At 36.1% G+C, this 22,994-nt stretch overlaps 1 protein-coding gene across 5 annotated transcripts in view; it reads right to left on the bottom strand.

Annotated features, from left to right (window-relative positions):
* Positions 1-526: 526 nt before the first annotated feature.
* The window catches only part of LOC104550217 (hippocampus abundant transcript-like protein 1), a 34,558-nt gene continuing 12,090 nt past the window's right edge, over positions 527-22,994 (bottom strand). The window contains exons 2-12 of one of the 5 annotated variants that reach the window (XM_062018643.1): positions 22,624-22,716; positions 19,214-19,276; positions 17,309-17,436; positions 16,335-16,449; positions 14,408-14,626; positions 10,531-10,644; positions 9,931-10,002; positions 8,781-8,893; positions 8,188-8,285; positions 6,082-6,239; positions 527-2,068 (exon numbers count right to left, since the gene is read on the bottom strand). In XM_062018643.1, coding sequence (XP_061874627.1) covers positions 1,892-2,068; positions 6,082-6,239; positions 8,188-8,285; positions 8,781-8,893; positions 9,931-10,002; positions 10,531-10,644; positions 14,408-14,626; positions 16,335-16,449; positions 17,309-17,436; positions 19,214-19,276; positions 22,624-22,716 — 1,350 coding nt within the window. In that variant the 3' untranslated portion in view covers positions 527-1,891. Of the gene's footprint in view, positions 2,069-6,081; positions 6,240-8,187; positions 8,286-8,780; positions 8,894-9,930; positions 10,003-10,530; positions 10,645-14,407; positions 14,627-16,334; positions 16,450-17,308; positions 17,437-19,213; positions 19,277-22,623; positions 22,720-22,994 lie in introns of all 5 variants that reach the window. The other 4 variants (XM_062018645.1, XM_062018642.1, XM_062018646.1 and 1 more) reach the window with 4 other exon arrangements.

Consider the following 22,994-nt stretch of genomic DNA (forward strand, 5'->3'; position numbering starts at 1 on the left):
CTTGATCAACTGCTGGAATAGTATTTGCAGTGATAAATTTGACACTTGCTACTTTTAACAGTAACATGCTGTATGTTCTCTTAAGTTACACATCAAGTTTAAGACATTGTACATTGAGATAATGCAAACTTCACTTGACTGCAATCTGGTCTGCAGGGAAAAAAAAAAAAGATATCCAGCATAACAGTCAAGGCTTGAATTCCAAGGAATTAAAGTCCTAAGCCTCATCAGAAAAAGCATCTTAATTCTGTAGTACATGTGCAATGTCTTTTTTTTTTTCTTTCTTTCTTTTTTCAATTGACTCCTTTCCACTTTGCCCACTTCCCTACCCCGGTGGGCACCAAGTCAGATGCCAACAGGGCTTCTGAGCAAAGCATCACTTTCATCACACTTGCTGACACAGACACAACACAACACACACAGAGTACTTCAGGTACCATCATCCAGCAGCAGGATTAAAGCACTTCTGTTCTGAAGCTGGGAAGGCACAACAGCAAGCCTGGAAGAACACACACCTGAAACCTAGAAAGCTTAAGATGTAGATTTATTATGCATTAAGAAGCTTATTAACCTTAAAAACCAAACCGTGTAGTACAAAAGGTTTGTTATCTCTGCTCAAGCGGAACAAGTTTCAAAATACATATTTTTACAATTTGTTCAGTCAATACACAATTCTTTTAAAAAACTCGATATCTGTCAGTACCTTCATTACGTTTATAAATATATGATTTACACAGCATCCCATCTGTAAAAATTTAACTCCTTACAAATATCTACATATATTGCATACATATAAAACATTCATAAGAGTACTTCATTAAAGTTGGGTTTAATGGTCCATTTACACTGCAGCAAAATACATATAAATCCATGTATTTTTCATAAAATGTCTCTAAAAATTAGCACATTTGCAGCCGTAACTCCTTTAAACCATCTTTGAGAAAGGAAATTTGATATGAATATATCCATGGATTCAGTAGGTAAGACAGTGATATGATGGCTAAATATGATTAATAACTGAAGACTAAGTAGCAGTTAAGACAGGAGTGAGAAGAATTAATAGGAAAGATTATTTCATTGCAGATAAAGTGATAAAATGCAATAAATATACAAATTTCTTGATGTTAGCTATTCTGGCATCCCGTGATTTCCCTGCCCTGCAAGTCAAGTGTGTCCATATTTCTGACACTGTTCATTTTATAATAAAATTCCTATTTTTTTATCAGCAAAACATTAACATGTCTTAGATGCCATCTGGATTTACTCTGCCTGCTCAGGGCTGACTGTTTTGTAATGTGGGTTTAAGACTTCAATATGACCGCCACGTGTGATCATATATCCTTAGAAGTCATCTCAGTTTCATCATTTGTTTTTTTGGTAACCACTGGACTTCTCATTACTAAGTAACATTTGAAAAGATGTCTTCAGGAAATTTAATTACTTTTGCGGATAACCACCATTTCAGGTGCAAGAACTTTATAGATCAGTACTTCTCATATCGTTGAGGACTACATGTGGCATACATGCAGATAGAAGGCATAAGAAACACAGAACAACCTTTAACAGTGGTGACAGAAACTGTTCTGCCTCAAACCTGATTATTTTGCATACCACTTTGGGAATTTAGCATTCAAACTTCAAAAAACAATCCATTCTATCTGTATATGTGTGATTCTACCCAATAGGAGGATTTGATATTGCATTTGAAGTCTAATATTGGGTCAAATCACACCTAGTTGTGATCTGCTAGTCAAGTGACCTTCTTGCAGGTACAGCTCCCTTCCTTTCAGAGGTCAGACACTCTGTACATCCTGCCAAGCTTCCAGAGCCATGAATGAACTTCCAGAGCCAGTGCACAAACTTGTTCCATAGTGTCCTCAGAAGTAAGACTTCATACACTGCTATCTTGCAGCAGTGGTTCAAGGTCCTCTTCACTCCTTCTCTCTAGGTTGTTACTCGGAGTACTGCTGATGCTGTTGCTGTGCTCAGGAATAAAGAAAGTGGACAGTAAAGCCAGAAGAACAATGCATGCTCCAACCAGGAAGGGCGGACCAGGAATGATTGTTCTCTGTGGGGAAACAAGCATATCAAAGAATTCATGAAGTTTTAGACATTAACTTCTGCATTAACAATATCATTCAGGAAACAGATAACGGGAGATGTGTTTACAGTAACTATAAACTGCCTTTTTTTTTTTTCTTTAAGCAACATGCCTGTTAAATCGAGCAAGACTCCTCTGAAGATTAGTAAAGGTTTCAACATCCAGAAGTACAAGTCATAAAATCATAGAATCTTAAGGGTTGGAAGGGACCTCAAAAGACTATCTAGTCCAATCCCCCAGCTAGAGCAGGACCACCTAGAGCAGGTCAATAAATCTTGAAAACTTACACCTTTTTTTCCACTTAATTCTAAAGTATGCCAGCTATCAAAGCAAGCCAGACAAATCAATAGACATCCCCAAGAACTAACACACAAGTGAGAAAATTAACTGCAGGCTATGCAGTACACACCATTCTCAATGCAGACAGAAGTAGTAGGCACGTATGATAACTTATAAACATATAAGTTATATATAACTTATATAAACAGTTTATTTTTAATTTTAAAATACAACTTACCTACACTTCATAGCCACAATTAAAAACAAGGATCAGGTTACAAAACTAATTTTAAGCCTGCCAAGTTTGATGGCAGAACTCTACAAAAAGATGTGCCAGCAATTTGTCAATTTTTTTTTAATCTTAAACAACTTTAATTTAGTTTTAGTTGACAAAAAATACAGAAAAGTCAGAACATAAGACTTGTCAATCAAGTGCATTTTTTCTACCAAATGAAATGCAGGAAGTTACTCTAATATGAAGAGAGAAAGTAGCTGAAGTTAAGCACACAGTAACACTTTATTTCCCTAGCTTCAACTTTCATTGTAAGCAGAGGCCTAATTTTTCAGCTGATGGTCTCTAAATTTAAATTATATAATCATATTAACAGAATTTATATTAACAGTATTACTTAAATCTTCAAGTGGTGCTAAACCCACAAGTACTTAAAGAATGTAATAAACTTCCATGAATTAGTATCCTCAGTTGTAGTATAACAGCTGATTTATCTGAACAGCTTATGAATATTCCACTATTGCAGCTTCACTGAAGGGAATAAGAAGCTTTGAAAAGCAGTTCTTGTTCATTGCGTTGCCAAGTGTTATTATCACTCTCCAAACACAGCCTACGACTGCACTGTTTGCTCTAAAGGCTCTGTGTGGATAATTATAATGATGAAACCTCATTCTCTTCAGGATTTCCAGTTCTGAAAACAGTTATTTAAACGGGAATCAAGACAGATATGCTTAACTTTTATCATTTATGCTCTGCAGAGCAGATACACAATCTTTCTTGAATAGTGGCATCAGATCTTTTCTTTGATGGAACAGAATTAGAAGTGTGACCTGTGGTAATACTGCAACTCTTCCACTTCCAAGAAGTGACAGTAAAATCCTGCTAAGTCCTCTACAGTAACAGGAATGAATATTTAAAGGTAAGTCAAAGAAGAAAAAAAAAGTTTAGCTGTTAAAAAAAAAAAAAAAAGGTCAAAAACGACCTTTAGGATGTGTTCTCATCCAAAACAACTACTACGATGTATTCTCCTCCACTTACTCTACTGAAATTTCCATCCAGGCTTACCCATCACCATTGTTTTGAGTATCAGGGTTTACAAAGCCATTATAGGTAATAATTTGGTTTAGTATTTTATCCCTCAGTAAACACAGAAGACTTTGTATCTGAAAGGTACAATACTAAATTATGATAATAATTAGCTTTCACTAGTTCAGTTAAACTTAAAAGCTTTTTTTAACGACAAGACAGTTTTCCCTCACAGTAAAGTCAAAAGTTACTCAGATGTATTCTGCACATTAATAATTTTGACAATATTTATACAAATAACCCATTTCTGATAACTTTAAAACCTGTTTCTTGTGGTTGCAGTAACACCCAGTAGTGCACTAGTGGAAACGAAACAAGTGTTTTTATTTCACATCAATAGCACGCTGTGTTTGGTCAAGGCTCAGCACAGTAACAGTGCATTCTCAGTTGAGACTTAGATTTTGACAAGTAGGGATAGAATACAAGCTTAAACAAAAATAAAATTAACGATGCCTGCCACCAACTAAAACACATCATATCAGTTAACTGCAGTTCCACAGACATCCAGTAACTTTCGAAAACAAGGTATCTCACCAATTAAACTTGTTATAAACATGCTTCTTGGTGAATATTTATTATACCACTTACTAAAACCATGAAAATATAGTTTCAAACTACATATATCTGTAAAGCAATGCCTAGTTATCAATTTAAATCATTGAACACAATCAAGAGATAGCTAGTTTGCTTTTCGGCCTTGCAAATCCAAGGTTCTACTAGTACTAGTCTTGTAAACTTCATTTGTACATATTTGCTGATTTCCTTGTTTAGTTGGAACCTTCCCTGGTTTTCACTTCCACTCCTTTTACTTAGATCCATTTTTAAAGCTATATAACATGTAAATTGTGGAGTTCTTGCCCACTATTGTATTAGACTTCAACATAAGAATTAGAAAAAAAAGGTAACACTAATTCAGGAAACTAATAATACATGTTAGGTGCCTGGTAACTATTAACAGAGAGAGATAACTCAGACATTTAACAAAACTCGTGTTTAGCTATGTATGTACCCCTAAGAGCTGTCCCAGTGAAATAAGAATAAAGAGCAATCTTAGTTATGCAAATACATATTTTTCTGTACTGCTAACTAAAAAATTTCAATAAATAAGTAGGTTTTCAAGAAAATAGAAAAAATAGTTTAATTTAGAATCATAGTTTAGAAAAATCATTATTTTATAGGGAGCTCATACATTAGGCTTCAGTACAGAAAATTTTTTCTATCACAAGCTTCAGAAAACTCCACAATAGAAATTTTGACTCATGTATAACTTACTGGAGCAGTTAGTTGCTTCTCTGTAATACATCTGGACTACTTCAACAAAAGAAAAAATCCATATATGTATATTCTTACTGTAACAGAACATATTGAAATGACTTGCAGCAGGAGTGTGTGTACCATGTCAAAAAGCTACTACACTCCCTGTCCCCAAGAAAAGCTCACATGATTTGATGCCTTAAAAAAGAATTCACAAATGAAATTTAACAACAAAGTTCTTGAAAACCTGAAATCATGATTACAGAGGTTTTACCATATGTTACTGTAGTTTCCTTTTTGTACAACAAACAAAAGTGTCTTTGCTTTCTTGCTCCAAAATTCTACTCGATTTGTTTGAGCAAACTACAGAGCACCCCACCATAAGTAAGCCAGTGAGCAGTACATTCAAACACTGGTTGCAGTTAATATCTGGAAAAGTTCACAGACTGGGGGATGAACAAAAACTATTGTTTCCATGGTAACAGCCATCAGTTATTTACACATTCAGCTAATCCGTTGTCTTTCTTAATAAGCTTAATAACAAGGTAAGAGATCACCATCTCTCTGAAAAGTTCATTCTTAGTATTTTGAAAAAGCAATGGAATTGTACCTGAGGAGGCCGTAACAATCAAGGTAAAACGAGAAACAGGTTCACAAGATTCTCCAAACTCTAGTAAGCATATATTTAATATTTTGTCAGACAAATAGGAAAGAACAGAGCAGACAAAAATGCAGACTTGAAATAAAAATGGAAAGGATGAAAGAAAAAACTGAAGGGAGCTCCAAAAAAAAAACCATTCTAAAGGACTGAATTCTCCCCTCTCCCTTAAGTTTCATACAGGTAAGGAGAGTTGATGAACTGCGTTGTTACCACCACTGGGCAAAAATACACATATCTCAATTCTGTACTGAATTACTGTATACATGAATAATTAATCTATTGCTGACTCAAAGATAAATCTGTTATGGTTTACTGTATTACCAAAATTACTTCCCTATTGTCAAAATTTCATATAGTTCAATAAAGCTGAGAAGTGAGAAATAAGTAGTTCAAGAATGAGGAAAAGATTTTTAAATCAACCAAAATGACAGATTTTTACGAGTTCTTCACATAAAATTTTAAACTTACATCATCACTGGGATCTAGCATTGCCTTTTTTCCTGAAGTCTGATCAGGTGGCAATTCATCAAGCTCCATATGAAAGAGAAAGAAAATAAAGCCATACAGTACTGGTCCCAGGCCACTGCACAGACCTCTTACTCCAGTTATTATTCCTTGGACAATACCTAAGGAAGGCAAAAAAAGAAACAGTAGAGTTGTTTATTCTTTAATCGAGAATGAAATTCTTGGAGTCAACAGTTCTGAGTGCATTATATGGCTGTTCCAAAACAGCACATCTCCATTATTCCTATGGGCTAAGATTTTTAAGAAAAACATTGAAGATAACTTTGCTGGATTAAAATAATCCTCTGCATGATTACACCTCTGTCACTGTACTTGTAGGCTACAGGAAGCATCATGAGTTTTTAATATAAGCGACTAAATTTATGGGCAAGTCTAACTTTCTGTATTAAGAGCTCCTTCACTTTCACTCAAAGCCTAAAATGAAGAAAACGAGGTTATGTGCTACCTGCTCAATTTATTTTCAACTGAAATTTAGAGTAATGTATCTATGTGTTAAGGGTTGCTATTGGCAAAATACAGACAAACTCTGAGACTTCTTCCCCTCACTAGTCTAAAACCAGGATTTAAGTTCCAAGTAACTTATTTGAGGCAGCAGTACTGAAATAAACTCACAATAACAGATTGGTTGCAGTTTTATATTAGATTTCTTTAAAAGTTTTATTAATCGAAACTCTAAGAGTATATTTCTGCTTCAATTTCGTGAAGTGACTGTGATAACAGCTTAAAAAGGATTTTTTACGATCTTACAGATTAAGAGTCTACAGAATGCTATTTTAAAAAATATTAGTAGTCTGTGTATCCCCTTCCTTAAGGCTGTAACTTGTAAAATGGAAGGGAAGAAAACACACCAAAAAGGAAGTTGTCAGTTTTTATTCATAAATTGACACATAAGCTTAAAATCTTGGTGCCACTAGGTGGCAAAATTTTACACTAAAAACTATTGTCTGCCTGAGAGATTATCAGCAGTTTTCTCCACGTAAAATGAAAGATAAATGATTTCTGTCAATTTAAACTACTCATTAAATGACATGAACTGAAAATATGTCTTTTAAAAGTCTTTTAAATGTCTATTAGAAACAAAAATGGTGGACAGAGGAACACCACATAAAATATTGTCTTCTGCACCTTTCAAATTCAACAGAAACATGTCTTCTAGAACTGCACTCACCTAATTTCAAGTTGTACAATGTTAAAGCAAGACCAATATTTATGATCTACATGAAAAAGACTTCTAAAAAAGAGAAAACTAAATCCAGTTATTATATACCAGTGTTACACTTTGTGATGACTCCTTCTCTCACTTGATTTTAAATGAGTTATTTCTGCTTGTTCATTTCCCGTCACATCAAAACCAATGAATTTTACTATCTTCTCACATCAACTATTTACTTAAGCTTCCTTTTCTATGCCTTGAAAATATTATTATAGTAAATAGAACCAACTTTTCCACACAAAACAGAAGTTCTTGTATAGATCTAATCTACTAAAATGTGTTTTCAGCTTCCATTATTAAGATAGTATTGTTACATTAATTCTCATAATCTACTTTGAGAATATTATTTTTAGTTAAAAAAGAGGAAGGAAAAAACATAAAAGCTACCACCTTTGGTTTTGGTGTTTTTGCAGTACTTTTAGAATCATAGAGTGGTAGGGTTAGAAGGGACCTTTAGCAATCATCTAGTCTAACCCTTCTGCCAAAGCAGATCCACCTAGGTCAAGTCACATAGGATCAGGTCCAGGCAGGTTTTGAAAATCTCCAGTGGAGACTCCACATCCTCCCTGGGTAGCCTGTGCCAAGGCTCTTCCACTCTCATAGGAAATATTTTTTTTTCCTTTTACAGGAAGCTGTTAAGACAGAAACAGTATTTTGCAATGTACATTTGATAAATTTCTGCACTTCCTTCCTCTCTGCATAGACTGGCAGACTTCCCCAGCAAAGAAACTCATTACTATCAACATACAACAGTACATCTATGTAAGTATTCTTCTTTTTAAACTGAAAAGCCATCCAACACAGCAGTTTGATGCTCAGACTTATTAAATACCCACCTTGTTGATCTGACCCTGCATTTCGGGAAACCAGAGTGCTGATTGCTGGGAATGTAACACTTGACATTGCTGCTATAGCTCCAGCTGCCCACATCATCCTGTGTTAAATACATAATTTGAATTAAAGATAAGACTACCCATATAATTACTCCCTATTCCTCCAAAAATGGCCACAAGGGTAACCTCATTTAAGGTTTAATGCCCTTTCACATGTACTCTTATTAAAATAGTCATGCTAAGAGAATGACAAGTTAGTAGTAAAGACAAAAAGTAGAGGTCTGCTTAACTGATTGATAGAATGGATCTAGTGGAATTACTGGAGAGAACACTCTACTAACTAGCGTGTGAGTTTAAGAAAAATTTTTAACCATGTGTGTAGACATAAAACTCACTGGACTGAAAATGTGCAAAGACTTCCTTTTCAAAAGCGCTGTTAGTCTGCAACATACACACTAAGTACCTGGAAAATTCTATCATTCCACGTAACACTTAATTAACAGAACATTTATAGACCCAGAAGTAAGCAGCAGAATTTCTTGGACAAACATTTTCAGTTCCTTAACAGGTACATACCTATGAAAATGCATGCTTACCAAGACTGAGATCCAAAACCATACCAAGCCAACTGAAGGACCTGAAAGCCAAGGCCAAGGAGAACTGTATTTTTGTTCCCTATAGACCTCACCAAGATCCTGAGAAACACAGTCTGCAAGATAAATTGGTTCACCCAAAAGTTATTACAAAAAGCCAGATTGTTAAAGTAATTGCTCCTTCTGCACAAAGTAATTCAGAAGACCTTTCAGCTGCTGAAGAAATTCACACTAGCCATGCTCTTACTTCCCCTCTAGTAAGTCCATAATGTGGACTAGTCATAGCAGCATTTGATGTACAGACAAATTTAACTACTTCTACTTCAGGGCATAGGGAAGTATATCTATCATCTTCTCTGTAACTCTTCTCAGATGTATTCCCTGTCTCACTGTCTGTTCCTACTGTAAACAGGCTTTTGTTCCCATTTCCATCAAAATAATTACTTGAATTGGTAAGGAAGGACACAGATGATGCCAGTAAAACTGGTAAACACTGAGGAACGTGTTGTTTACATCAAAACAGTAAGATCCCAACTTGGCTAAGGATGGTAACAAAGATATAACACATTGTATGTTCTATTCCTCTTCCTGTTACCACAGCAGGAAGACCAACTGCACCCACAAAGATACCAAAGATTGCATCAAAAAACTTTAATTTCTAACATGTACAAAGGCCCTGTCCAAAAACCAGCTCACTGTTGCCTTTAAGTGGTATGAAAGCAACACATCTCACAGTTACTCAGCCTCCCTGCTGAGCCCAAGGAACCTTGGACAGATTATGTCAATACCTGCATTGGTTGCATGCAAGTTTGGCAACATGAGCCACCTGACTAGGTGCAAATAGCATGAGTTTTGCTTAATAAAAACAACATATATCGGTTTCAGAAGGCTGTGCATTAAGTAACCAGTTTCCTATATCATTTTAACAATTTAAAGCCAGAGTTCCAGCACATTTACGAATCCAGGCTCCACAAATTTTATTTTCCTTTTCCAATGCAGAGTCCAAAATTTTTTAGGGAAAGCGAGACATTTACTCAGACTACATATGAATATAATCTCTAGCGAATGCAAGACATACTGGCATTTTAGAGCAAGTATTAAGTTTATAAACAAGCTTAACAGTCAGAAGAGCATTGAAAAGACTGAAGCTTACCTGGGCTATTACAGATAGAACACCTAGCATAGCTATAAATGCTGCAATGCTAGCAGATCCAAAACCTATAATCTGAAGAGAAGCATAAAACAACTATAAAATACAATCCAGGACAATCACTAGGAAAGAGGTATCTTCCTCAAAGATATCACTAATCCCTGTTTAGAATCCACATGCATATAAGATGTGTCTACTTTTGAGAATAATCCTTACCCTGACTGTTTGCCAAGAAAAAAAAGATAGAAATTGCCTTTAAAAAAAAGAAGACAGAGAATGTCATGTATTTGGAAATCAAAGTTCTCTGTCCCCTCTCACAGACACAATAGCTTGGCAACAGGCAAGATTCCCCATCAACACTAAGTGCTGCACTGGATGGGAACAAAAGTCTGCTTAATTTTATGACTACATGCTTAAGCTATGGCAGGCTTTATGCATCAGGAGCCAAGCATTACTTAGTGCTTGAATTAGCAAAGTACCCTCCCTTTATTTTTTAAAGCTGCATTTTGCCAGAGAGCAGTATTTCTGTCTTCAACAAGAAATTGTTTTTAGGGAATATTTATTTAAACATCCTTAGTAAAATGTGGAGACACTAACGCTTACCTGTTGCAAGTACAGAAAAAAGCTAGAATACTGGCCAGCTTCAGGCATATAGGAGAGAAGTACTGTAAGGCAGATTAGGAGAACCGTAGAATCTTTTCTAACCTTATTCAGAGACTGTAAAGCAAAGAAACAAAACAAGTATTGGAACACTGTTACAAAGCGTAATGAAAACACAGACAGCAGAAAGTGTATTTAACATTTTCAAGATTCATCTTTACCCATGCATAAGTCAAAAAAAAAAAATCACATGCCAAAACAATCACAATGAACATTAAGTTAGAAAGAATCTCCTGTCGTATAAGGTTTGTAGTATCTCATTCTTCTTCAAAACTTCCATTTGATTTTTGAAGTTACTGCTCAGTACAAAATTACAAGTATTCACTGAAAATGGCATCATATAATATTTAGGGAAAAGCATAATATCTAACTGGTCTCTGTAATAACTTGCTCTGAAATATGCTATTAAATAAGAGAGTCATTGTAAGTGTTTCTCTTCCAAAATTATGAGAGTATTTTTCCTTGTATATTTCATAGAATCATAGAATCATTACAGCCACTGCTGTAAAAGACAATAAGAAAAGTTTCTAAAAATATATCAGAAATAAAGGAGAACTAAAGGGAATCTCCATCCTTTAATGGATGCACACGGAAGCTTAATGATCAAAGACAAGGAAAAGTACTTAATGGTTTCTTCTGTCTTCAATAGTAAAATGAGCTCTTCTCTGGCCCCCTAAGCCAGAAGCCAGGGGTAGGGGATGGAATGAAGCCCCCTCGGTCCAAGGAGAAATGGTGAGTGACCTGTTGCTCCATCTTGACTCACAAGTGGATGATGGAGTCCACCTGAAGGCACTGAGGGAGCTGACAGAAGTGCTCACAAAGGCACTCTCCATCATCTACCAGCAGTTCTGGCTCACCAGAGAGGTCCCAGAGGGCTGGAGGATGGCTTATATGACCCCCCTCACCCTCCATCTAAAAGGGCCAGAAGGAGGCGCCAGGGAACTACAGGTCTGTCAACCTGACCTCAGTGCTGGGGAAGGTTACGGAGCAGATCATCCTGAGCATCATTGTGAGGCACATATAGAACAACCAAGGGTTCAGGCTCAGCCAACATGGCTTTAGGAATTACAGGTCCTCTCTGACCAATCTGATTTTCTTCTACGACAAAGTGACCTGCCCAGTGGATGATGGAAAGGCTGTGGATGTGGTCTTCCTGGACTTCAGTAAAACCTTGGACATAGTCTCCCACAGCATCCTCCTGGAGAAACTGGCTGCCCATGGCTGGACCTACCTAGAGATGGGTGAGAAACTGGCCAGATGGCTGGGCTGAGAGAGTGGTAATGAATGGAGTTAAATCCAGTTGGCAACTAGTTACCAGCATTGTTCCCTAGGGCTCAGTGCTGGGGCCTATTTGGTCAACATCTTTATCAATGAATACAGTGAGAAAATCAAATGCATCCTCAGTAAATTTGCTGATGACATCAAGCTGAGGGCGAGTGTAGATCTGCTTAAGGGCAGGAAGGCTCTACAGAGGGACCCGGACAGGCTGAAGTGATGGGATGAGGCCAAGTGCCTGAGGTTCAACAAGGTCACGTGTTGACACTTGGGCCACAACAACCCCAAGTAATGCTACAGGCTTGAGGCAGAGTGGCTGGAAAGCTATCCTGCAAAAATGGACTATTGGGGGTATTGGTCAACAGGCAGCTGAACATTACAGAGCAGCGTGCACAGGTGGCTGAGAAGTACAAGGGCATCCTGGCCTGTATCAGAAATGGTGTGTCCAGCAGGACCAGGGAAGGGATTGACCCCTTGCACTCGGTGTTTGTGAGGCCACACCTCGAATACTGTGTCCACTTCTGGGCCTCTCATTACAAGAAGGATATTGAGGTGCTGGACCATGTCCAGAGATGGGCAACAAAGCCGGTGGAAGGGTCTAGATGATAGGTCTTATGAGAAGGGGCTGAGGGAGCTGGGGATATTTAGTCTGGATAAGAGGAGGCTGGGAGGAGCCATTATCACTCTCTACAAATACTTGAAGGCAGAGTTGTAGTGAGGTGCAGGTTGATCTCTTCTCTCTAGTAATGAATGATATAAGTCAAGGAAATGTGCTCAAGTTGTGCCATGGGAGTTTTAGATTACACATCAGGAAGAACTTTTTCAACGAGAGGGTTATTAAGCATTGGAACAGGCTACCCAGGAAGGTGATGGAGTCAACATCCCTGGTGATATTAAAAAGATTTATAGATGAGGTGCTGAGGGACATGGGAGTCCTGGTTGATAATAAACTAACCATGAATCAGCAACGTGCCCTCATAGCCAAGAAGGCCAATGACATTCTGAGATGCATCAAGAAGACTGTTTCCAGCAGGTCAAGGGAGGTTTTCCTTCCCCTCTACTCTGCCCTGGTGACGCATCATTTGGAGTCCTGTGTCTGGTTCTGGGTTCTCTAGCTCAAGAGGCAGGGAATTTCTGGAGAGAGTCCAACTCAGAGCCTCCAGGATGACTGGGGGATTGGAATATCTTCCTTATGAGGAAAGGCTATGGGAACTGGGGCTGTTTAGTCTGGAGAGGAAGACACTGAGCGGGGATCACAGAATCATAGAATGGTAGGGGTTGGAAGGGACCTTTAGAGATTATCTGGTCCAACCCCCCTGCAGAAGCAGGTTCACCTAGATCAGGTCACATGGGAACGTGTCCAGGTGGGTCTTGAAGACCTCCAGAGAAGGAGACTCCACATCCTCCCTCGACAGCCTGTGCCAGGGCTTCCTCACACTCACAGTACAGAAGTTTTTTTCTTATGTTTAACTGGAACTTTTTATGTTCCAGCTTCATTCCATTATCCCAACCTCCTGACATCCACTATTTAGATATTTGTAAATATTAATGAGATACCCCCTTCAGTCTCCTCCAGGCTAAACAGCCCCAGTTTCCATAGTCTTTCCTCATAAAGAAGATGTTTCAATCCCCTGGTCATCTCAACGGCTCTCAATGAGATCTCATCAAGATGATTAATAAGTATATAAATGGTTACTGTGAGGATGACAGCGCTGGCACAGGCTGTCCAGGGAGAGTGTAAGGTCTCCTTCTCTGAAGGTTTTCAAGACCCACCTGGATGCATTCCTGTGTGACCTGATCCAGGTGGTCATGCTTTGGCAGAGGGATTGGACTAGATGACCTCTAAAGGTCCTTCCAACCCCTACCATTCTATGATTTAGTGATGGGCCTGGTAGTCTGAGGTTTGTAGTTGGATGTGACGATCTTAAACGTCTTTTCCAAATATAATAATTCTATCATTCTACTCTTTCTTCTCAAGATATCAAGGTGTAACATAAATGCAAATTAGTCGAATAACTAGCATACAAGTTAATAGAAAAACTGCATTACACATTTTAATGCTTCTTATATATGTCTGTAGAAAAATGAACAGGCTTTATAGAGCCATACTATGTTAAAAATAACTTACATATAAGCAAAAGTAGCATTCAAGAGGGGGCAAGACATTGCCAACCCAAAGTATAAAGCATGAACATCAAAAAATCTTACAATATCAGATTTTGGAGTCTGTGGCAGTGTCAGAATTCATCATTTCTCTGACAATAAAACAGATTGAGTTAGAAATGTAAAGCCTTTCCCTTTGGATTTCACAATAAACATTATTTCCAATTCAAGAATAATTTCCTCCACAGTTTGGTTTTTGTTTCTATATATAGCTAGATTGTTTTGTGCAGAAGAACAGAGATTACAGTACACTAAATAATGAAGCTACTAGTAAAGTTAAAGATTTCTCAAGCTTATAAAATGCAATATCTTATTATTTATTAAAAATACATATTTCTGTATTATCAATTATTTATTAATTACTTATTAAAGTGCATCTTACAGCAAAAAGGTCTGCTTGTTCCCATGACATAGAAGCTCCCCATGAAGCCAGTCTCATTTTTTCTGGCAGAGATTCTGGTACAGCTAGGAGGATAAAGAATATGTCCACAACAGCAACCAATGTGGCCACTAGTATGACAACGTTATCTCCATAGCTGGCGGACAGGTATGCTCCAAAGGCTGGACTAATTATCATGCTCGCAGCAAAGGTGGCATGTACCTACACACAAGAATAGTATACAAACTTGTTGAAGTGGTTATTCTGTCATTGCAGAAAAATGAAGTAGCTTGCTCAGCACCACAACCCTTAGAAGTGTAATCTTAAAAAAAAAAAAACAGTCAAATTCTAAATCAGAAACAAAGAAACACTTATGACAGTAAATATGGGTCCAAATACAGTTTCTCTAACCTTCTCCACACCTCACCAAACAAGATGGGATTTGCAAAAAGCAAGTTTGAAGCTAAGAAAAGCTTTTTTTTTCCAAAGACGATTTGATGAAATTTCACTGAAAATTTTGTCAGCACATTTAAATGCCTGCCTAACTGAACATGAGCCTGACCACTGCATAATACATGGAGTAACACAACACCCCTGTTAATAGTTTGCATCTTAAATACACAGCTGCCACTGAATAGCACAACCAACTAGGAAATCATTAGCTATGACAATTTCAACAACTGTATTGCTTCATACTATGCTGTAGTGACAAGCAGCTACTAACATATCACTTATTATACTCACATGTAGTGTAATATGATGAAAAATCAAGTTAAATTGCACTATAAAAATCACCAGAAAAGGTTACAAAAATGCTAGTTTGAGGTTTTTAATTACTACTCTTTTCCAGTATCAAAATAAAAAAACATTCTGCATAACTATTTCGGAGAATAAGTATGATCACAAGCTATAAATTCAGCTTTATACCAAGCCAAAAAAAAAAAAAAATCTAGGAAATAATAACAAGCAAACTGATTAGAGATACAGACTTAATCAACAAAACTGCACTTTTGTCTATCACTTTAGAAAATTTTAGATCTAGCTGTTCCTGATAACAGAAAACTGTTTGAAGGCATACAAATATATGCTTCAAATACATTCTTTATAGAACTGGGAACTCCAGAAATTTTAAACTTGTTTCATCCTATGCTACATACATTTGCTTCAAGAGTATCAAGTCCTTTATTGTCTTAACTGTTAAATCAATACCTGAGAAATCATACCTCCTTAAGGCTCAAAATAAAGGAAAACCTTAACAGTTGCAAGTACAATGTAGTCAGTCAAAAATCAAGTCAGCCCATGAATAGCTATACAATGAAAACAGATGCACAGAGGATGAGACAAATGATGTTCAAAGGCTAAGGATATCTATCAATGAGCCTCCAAACCCTAAACCAATACAGATATTCACAAATGCAAACTAAGCAGGAATTATTGTTTGAAAGGCTAGCTCGTATTAACTGAACTACTTTTTTCATCTCTTCTAATTAAGAGAGTTCATGACTAAGTTACTAAAAAAATTACATTACGCATTTTTGCTCTTCCTGCTTGACCACAGAAAAAGTCATTCTGTATGAATGAGAAATTATGTAAACTGGAGGTGCAATTTACAGAGCATTAAATAACTTGCATATATTTTAATAAAATTTCTTGTTCTGCCTGTGAAACTTAAAACACATTTTGTTACACAGTCTCTGTGCAGGTAAAGCTGTCAAATTCTTACTCTGTTGCTACAAGCACAGAGTAGTCTATGCAGCAGTAAAAAGTCTAAATTAGACTTCCAAAAATCTAATGTAGTGCCTTGATTCACAGTTCATTCCCTTTTCCATCAATCTCATTACATTAATTAGGAAACAAGCTGTGCATCAAAACATAAGTACAATATGAAGGTCATAATCTGACTTTTTTTTTCAAGTTTAGTTTATCTTACCAGTCCATAGGCTGTAATTCTTTCATGTTCCTGTGTTACATCAGCTACATAGGCAAGTATTACAGAATACGTAACAGAAAAGATTCCAGATACTGAAATCATAGCGAAGAACCACCTAATGATTTAAAAGCAACAATTAGAAAGTTTAAGCAAAGAGCTCTTGCTTCTCATTTAATAATGAAGAAGTTTTGTATTTAAGCTATCAGAATTGTTCCCAAAGAATTAACACAGAAAATTATTTCTATTAACATATGGAAATAGTTGTGCAATCTCATTTGAATATTTGAAAACAGTATTTTATTTTATTTTATTTATATTCTACTCTTTACACAAGTCTAAAAGAAGAAATGGACCATTCAGGACACAGTATCTACACATTTTCAAATTTACTTCAGCTTTGAGAGTGTTAGTTATAACATATGAACTCTCTGAAAACACAGCTTCTCAATCAACAAGGAATAAACTATCATATCTAATGCTTTGAAAGCTGAACTCGGAGCGCATTCAGTGTACAAAAAGTTCTTTTGTGATGTTCCTGACTTTCACTGAATGGAAGTGAAACTGAAACGAACTCCACTCCACTTAGCCAAGACTTTGAAGTTGCCTAATTAAAGAGTTAAAATATCTTGTTTGCAGAAATTATACTTCTCTGTAATTTAACCTTTTAGCTTTAGAAACATTTTTATTATGGCACTGTCATGTCTCAGGGGAGAAACTAAAAAAATCAACAGCTGAGCTTACAACTGAGTTTTGGATATCAAATCCTTTTATTTACTGTTATACTTGTGCAAATATAGTAACTAAATCATATTCCATAATTTCTACTTCTTAAACAGAAAAGGACCAGAATAATGCAATCACAGCTTGAAAGGAAAGTGGACTTCCCTCTTGTCCTACTGTCCCTCTATAATTTCCTCCTCTGATTGAATTTCTGCTACACTGACAAGCTCACTACTACAGTCTGTACCACTTACCATGGACTTATTCTCATTACTGGAAATGGGGCACAGGTGAAGAAAACTGTAAGAAGAAGAAAGTATTTTCTTCCCCATGCATCTGATAGAGCACCTATTAGTGGAGCACTGAGAAAGGACAAAAACCCCTGTGATAGAAGAAAAATAATTAATATGTACAAGTTCTAACCATAAAATTTTAAAAATACTAAAAATGCAATTTAATTTTAAATTAAACACAAAATTGGAGCTAAGTGAAACTACAGTTTCCTCTATAGTCTGATTTTCTGTGATTCTGATGTTTTACATTTCAAAGCTATTGAATGTGAATGCATTTTAAAAAGGCACGAATTTAATTGGTGGAAATTTATGGTTTTGCTCTCATGAGTCAGATTTTTGATCTAACATATTTTACTGTTACCTGAAACACTTTTGATGTTTCATAAGCAGCATTTTAAAGAATGTATTGGATACTTACATCCAAGCTCACTGGGGTCTACGCTCTCCTATTTATTTTAGCTGTTAGAGTAATACATACATTTAGACCAACATATTCATGCTCTTTTCTACAGACATGCTCTGTAGAAAGAACATGGGGAATCCCGCATTCACCACTTCAGTGATATTCATAATTGCACCACACTATGAATAAAGTTGAAAGAAAGAGGAATATGAACACTGTTCTTCTAACGACACAATGCAAAGTTAACTTCTTTTAGTCTGAGACATCCTGACTTCCCTCGTCCATGGTGTTCCGTCATGCCACATTGAAAGATACCAAGACAACAAGTCCATCCTAAATATTTAAGAGGAGACTGTAGGGAAGATTTCATTAATATTTATAAATATCTAAATGGTGGATGTCAGGAGACTGGGGCATCCCATTTTCTGTTGTATCTAGTAACAGGACATAGGGTAATTGGGTGAAGCTGGGCATAAAAAGTTCCATTTAAACATAAGAAAAAATTTTTGTACTGTAAGTGTGAGGGAGCCCTGGCACAGGCTGTCGAGGGAGGGTGTGGAGTCTCCTTCTCTGGAGGTCTTCAAGACCCACCTGGACACGTTCCCATGTGACCTGATCTAGGTGAACCTGCTTCTGCAGGGGGGTTGGACCAGATAATCTCTAAAGGTCCCTTCCAACCTCTAACATTCTATGATTCTATGTCATATTCTTACAACTTTAGTTTTGCTTTAGATTTTTAGATAACTCTCTAGATTTGTTACAGAACACAAAGCTAAATAACTTCTGGGTGCTACAAGGTAGTTTAGCTTTAAGTTACACTAAGTGCTTTGAAGTCTCTCAGTAAGACAAAAGAGACTTCCAAGTTTTAATTATGCTAGAGAAATTTTACAGGTTTTTTTCACTGCAAGAACCCAGCATGAACATTGCATGAATGTAGGGGTATAAGCAAGTCATAAATTGCCCTAAATATCTCAACTATCACAGAGCAGCCAAAATTGATTAAAAAAACACCCTAAAAACTCCACAACCTTGATGAAAATTAGGTTTTCTATGACGATTTGGACAAAATCAATGTTTAGATGCTGAATTTTTTATCTCAATGATATCACTATGCCTTCATTAGTCTGTTTTTTGTACAACTCATCTAACATTTGGAAGCAGGCATTAAAAGCCTTGCACCATTCTTAGAAAGACACTTATCAAGATTACGACAGCTGCAACTATTACCTATTCAGATAAGAGGAATTTAAATTTATGAGAAATTCTCTGTTTTTTTCAAGATGCTACCACTTAGCAGTAAAACCTGAACGGAGCCCAAGAACACTTACAGGAACTATTACAATGAAAAAATAGTTTAACAACCGACTATATTCTCAGTGTTTTGTATGTTCTTATGGAGAGATAAATTACCATACAGTAACAAACATAATATTTAGGTCAGAGGCTTTAAAAAATAATCTTACCTTAAGACCACAAATAAGACCATTCATTAAAAACGTATGATGGGAAAATGTTTCATGTAAGACCTGATAGTGAAAAAAAAAAAATGGTTTATGTGAATCAGGAGACAGCAGAAAGTTGACTCACAGTTTAAATTTGATTTATAAAATATGATATCTCTATTGGGACTTACCTCATCCTAGAATTACACTTTTGTCTACAAAATACTAATAAGGTTTAATATCAATTTATTGTCACAAATACCTCTCCTGGCAGAGTCCATATTGTATCACAGAGATAGATAGATCTAGGGTACTTTGTTCAGAAAAGGGATGTCTCTAAGCAAGAAGCATCTCCATGTGGTACAAATCACCGAATTTGAGTTAGATAATTCCTTTAAAAGGTTGACTAAATCACTGTTTTTAATTACGAGTGAAAATAAGATTCAACTAACTTACTCTGTCAAAGAAATAACAGACTAGTAGTCACAACTGCCCAAAAAGGCCTTGTGCGAGCTACTTCTGAACGGGTTGCAGATATTAGAAATACTTCTGATGAACAAATAGACGCTTGTAAACATTAGGAACAGTTCTGAGCGTTTCATGAATCTTTTAATTACATCTATGAATTCATTGAAAGTACTTTACCAGAAGTCTTAATTCAAGCACAAGCATGTTAATCTACACTAAACAGATTTACCACAAATATGCAAGAGAGTTAAAAGGCCTCCCAGGTGCTAGCATCAACTAAAACCATGCTATTGCAATGATCAAAGCATGTATGCAAACACACTTCAAATTCAACTGCTTTTTTACTTTGGAAGTGCTAACAACTACAAAAATTATTTCTACACATACTGAGAAAGCCACCAGCTTGAAAAACTTTAGTCACTGAAATGGCTCAGCATAATTTTTCAAGGAGGACTGAGATTCTCAAATCACAAGTTTAATAAAAGGTGGTTGTTCCTACGTTAACTACTGTACAGATAATTTTGCTTATTTACACCCCTTTTTCTTTCTGATGTTTAGACATTTAAAGCAATTTTTCATCTGTTTGACTATTGATCTTATGACATGAAAGGAGAAAAAAGGTCAGGGCTCAAATTAGAGATCTAAGAGTGGATGTCTTCCATGTCAAAAACAACCCAAAAAAAAGCAAGTAAGAAGCTCAGAAAGCCAAATTTAGTTATCTTTCTGTAAAGCATTTTTCAGTATTTTTCCTGAAAGGCAATCACTGCTGATACTGGTTCGAGCTTCTGAGATTAATTTCTGTTACTTTGCAGACAAGAGAAATGCAAGCTGACAAACTGGTAGAGGGAACTGCCTTACTCAAGTTCTGGCAATAAAAAATGTTTACAGATTCAAAAAAAGACATTAGAGACAGAATATGCCATTTCGTTATTAATATTGCTATGATGATATTCTAATATTGGCTTGTAAGTCCATAAATAAGAGTAATAAGCATAAGCTTTGGGCAGTCTGTGAGCAAAATAGTCTTTGTGCGTTTTAATAAACACTTCAAATCTTTTCTTCTCTAAGCACAGTGTTACAAGTAACAAACACTACTGCTTTCCCAACAGCTGTCAAAAGAAGAGAAAAGGTAACCTAAAAAAAAGAACTTTAAATAATCTCAACTATCACAGAACTACATTAAAATGTATGTATTTAAAAAAAAAAAATCAATCTTTCTGAATGTTGACAATGACATAGAGAATCCTGACATGATCACAAAAAGTTTGAGTGATCATGAGCTTTGTTCAACAGGCCAAATGTTTCCACTTTTTCCCTTCCTAACAGACAAATTTGCTTGAGCAAAAGTTAGCAGTTGGCAGTCAAGAAAGCTCTACATGACTTCTAGTACTGCTAGCTGATCAGCAGGCCAAGGCAAGCTATCATAAGTATATTACAACACAAAATAATGTGAAAAAGATCAAATCAGATCTGAAATTATCCAAAACAAATCAGTAGCCTCTCAATGTATGAAAAGGTAATTACAAATAAAGATAACCATCCTCAACAACATAAAAGTAATTTACACCTGTGTAAAGTTACACCATTATATGTAACTCATTGCTTTAAATCAAATTTTCAATCCAATGCAACATCATTCTACATACTCAAGACCACATAAGAGAAAAACATAACAATCAAAATATGACATTCAAGACTATGACTGTACTGAATCCACATAATCCAGTCAAAATAAGAATTTAAGATTTACGTTAGAATGATTTAATAACAATCCTGTTAGACACAGTGCAGTGAAAACCACTAATTTTACAAATTAATATTTCAACTGCATGTGATCCACAGGAAAAAAAAAAATCACATGAAACTATTTCCATTAGAGTATACTATTGAGGAACTATTGAAGAATACATCTAACAGTTTTACTAAATTAAAGTATTTCATAAGACTGCATAAGAATTAAAACTATTTGCACATTAACCCTTTAAATGAGAAGTGTCAAGCTTGGGCAACTTGAAGCTGAGCATTTTGGTTAATAAGGAAAGAAAAAAAAAAGAAACAAGAAAGACTAGCAAGTAAAATTCCCGTTTTGTCACTGTCAGGACAGCACCATACTTTAGCAAAACAACTACTTTATGGCAATCAGTTAACTGTTTATATAGACTTTTTTATTACTTTTTTATTTTTTATTTAAGTTGTGCTAAAAATCTCAGTGTCTTTAGGAAAGTTAGACAAACATCTTTCAAGGGTTATTTAGATTATTTTATTTGGAGTTTGCAGAATGAAAATTATTTACTCCAGGTCTTTCAATCCCACAAAACCTTGGTCATCTTGTACTCAGTGTTCTCAGACATTATCTGATGAAAAAATGGACTAATAGACTTTCAGTGGACTTCTCTGAGGCATGCCTGATTTCAAAGGGTAAGACCTATGTCTTCAGTTGAAAACCTCACTATCGTATTACGAAACGTTCTCTATTCATCTGGAAAATAACTGCATTCCAGAACAGGTTATATACTTAGAAAATCTACCTCTTACACCAAAGTCTTTACATTTTACTTCAAGTTATGTGCTGGCAAAATAGTCCACAGTACCATACGAAGTTTACTGTGAGACACATCATTCAACTGTTATGACAGGTGAGGAATTAACTATGAGGTCTTTAGAAAAGCCAGAATTTCCAGTGAGACTTCCATCAATACACTAAACCAATATCACTGTTACAGGCAAATAAAAGTTAAGAGTAGCACAACATTTTGCTAATTTATTTTTCACTATCTTTTACTCTTTCAGCAGCTCAGATCTCAGCTGCAATATACTACAATTGTGTAGTATTGAACGTTAAGACTCCTGAAATTCAGTTAGTGCGGCAAGCAGGAAGCACAAAACAAAACCTCTATCCCTAGGAATGTGCTAACTAACTTTTGTCATTATTGTCAAGACAACAGTTGATCAGTAGTACTTACTGTTAGCACTGGCATTGTCAAGAGCCCCCAGGCAAAGAACTCTAGAAATATGACCACCACTGCATGGTACACACTTGGCCGATCAACACCTTGCTGCTAAGAAAGAAAAACACACACAGTGGTTGCACACATCCAGTTCATTACACATGCAAAGATACTTACAAATATATTTTGAGCATAACTAGCTTTCAGGATGACCTACTACCAAGCCCTTGGGAACAGTAAGAAGCCAAACAAGGGTGGAGAAGAGTTGTTACAAAACAACTAAAGATCTCCAGGGAGCTTGAGAAAGTTTGTTTCCTTGAACTCTTGCCAAGTGAAGAGGACTATTTTCCCCATTTGTGACATTGCCCTGTCTTGCTCTCACCTAC

Source organism: Colius striatus, chromosome Z, assembly GCF_028858725.1.
Source record: "Colius striatus isolate bColStr4 chromosome Z, bColStr4.1.hap1, whole genome shotgun sequence".
Classification (NCBI taxonomy): Eukaryota; Metazoa; Chordata; class Aves; order Coliiformes; family Coliidae; genus Colius; species Colius striatus.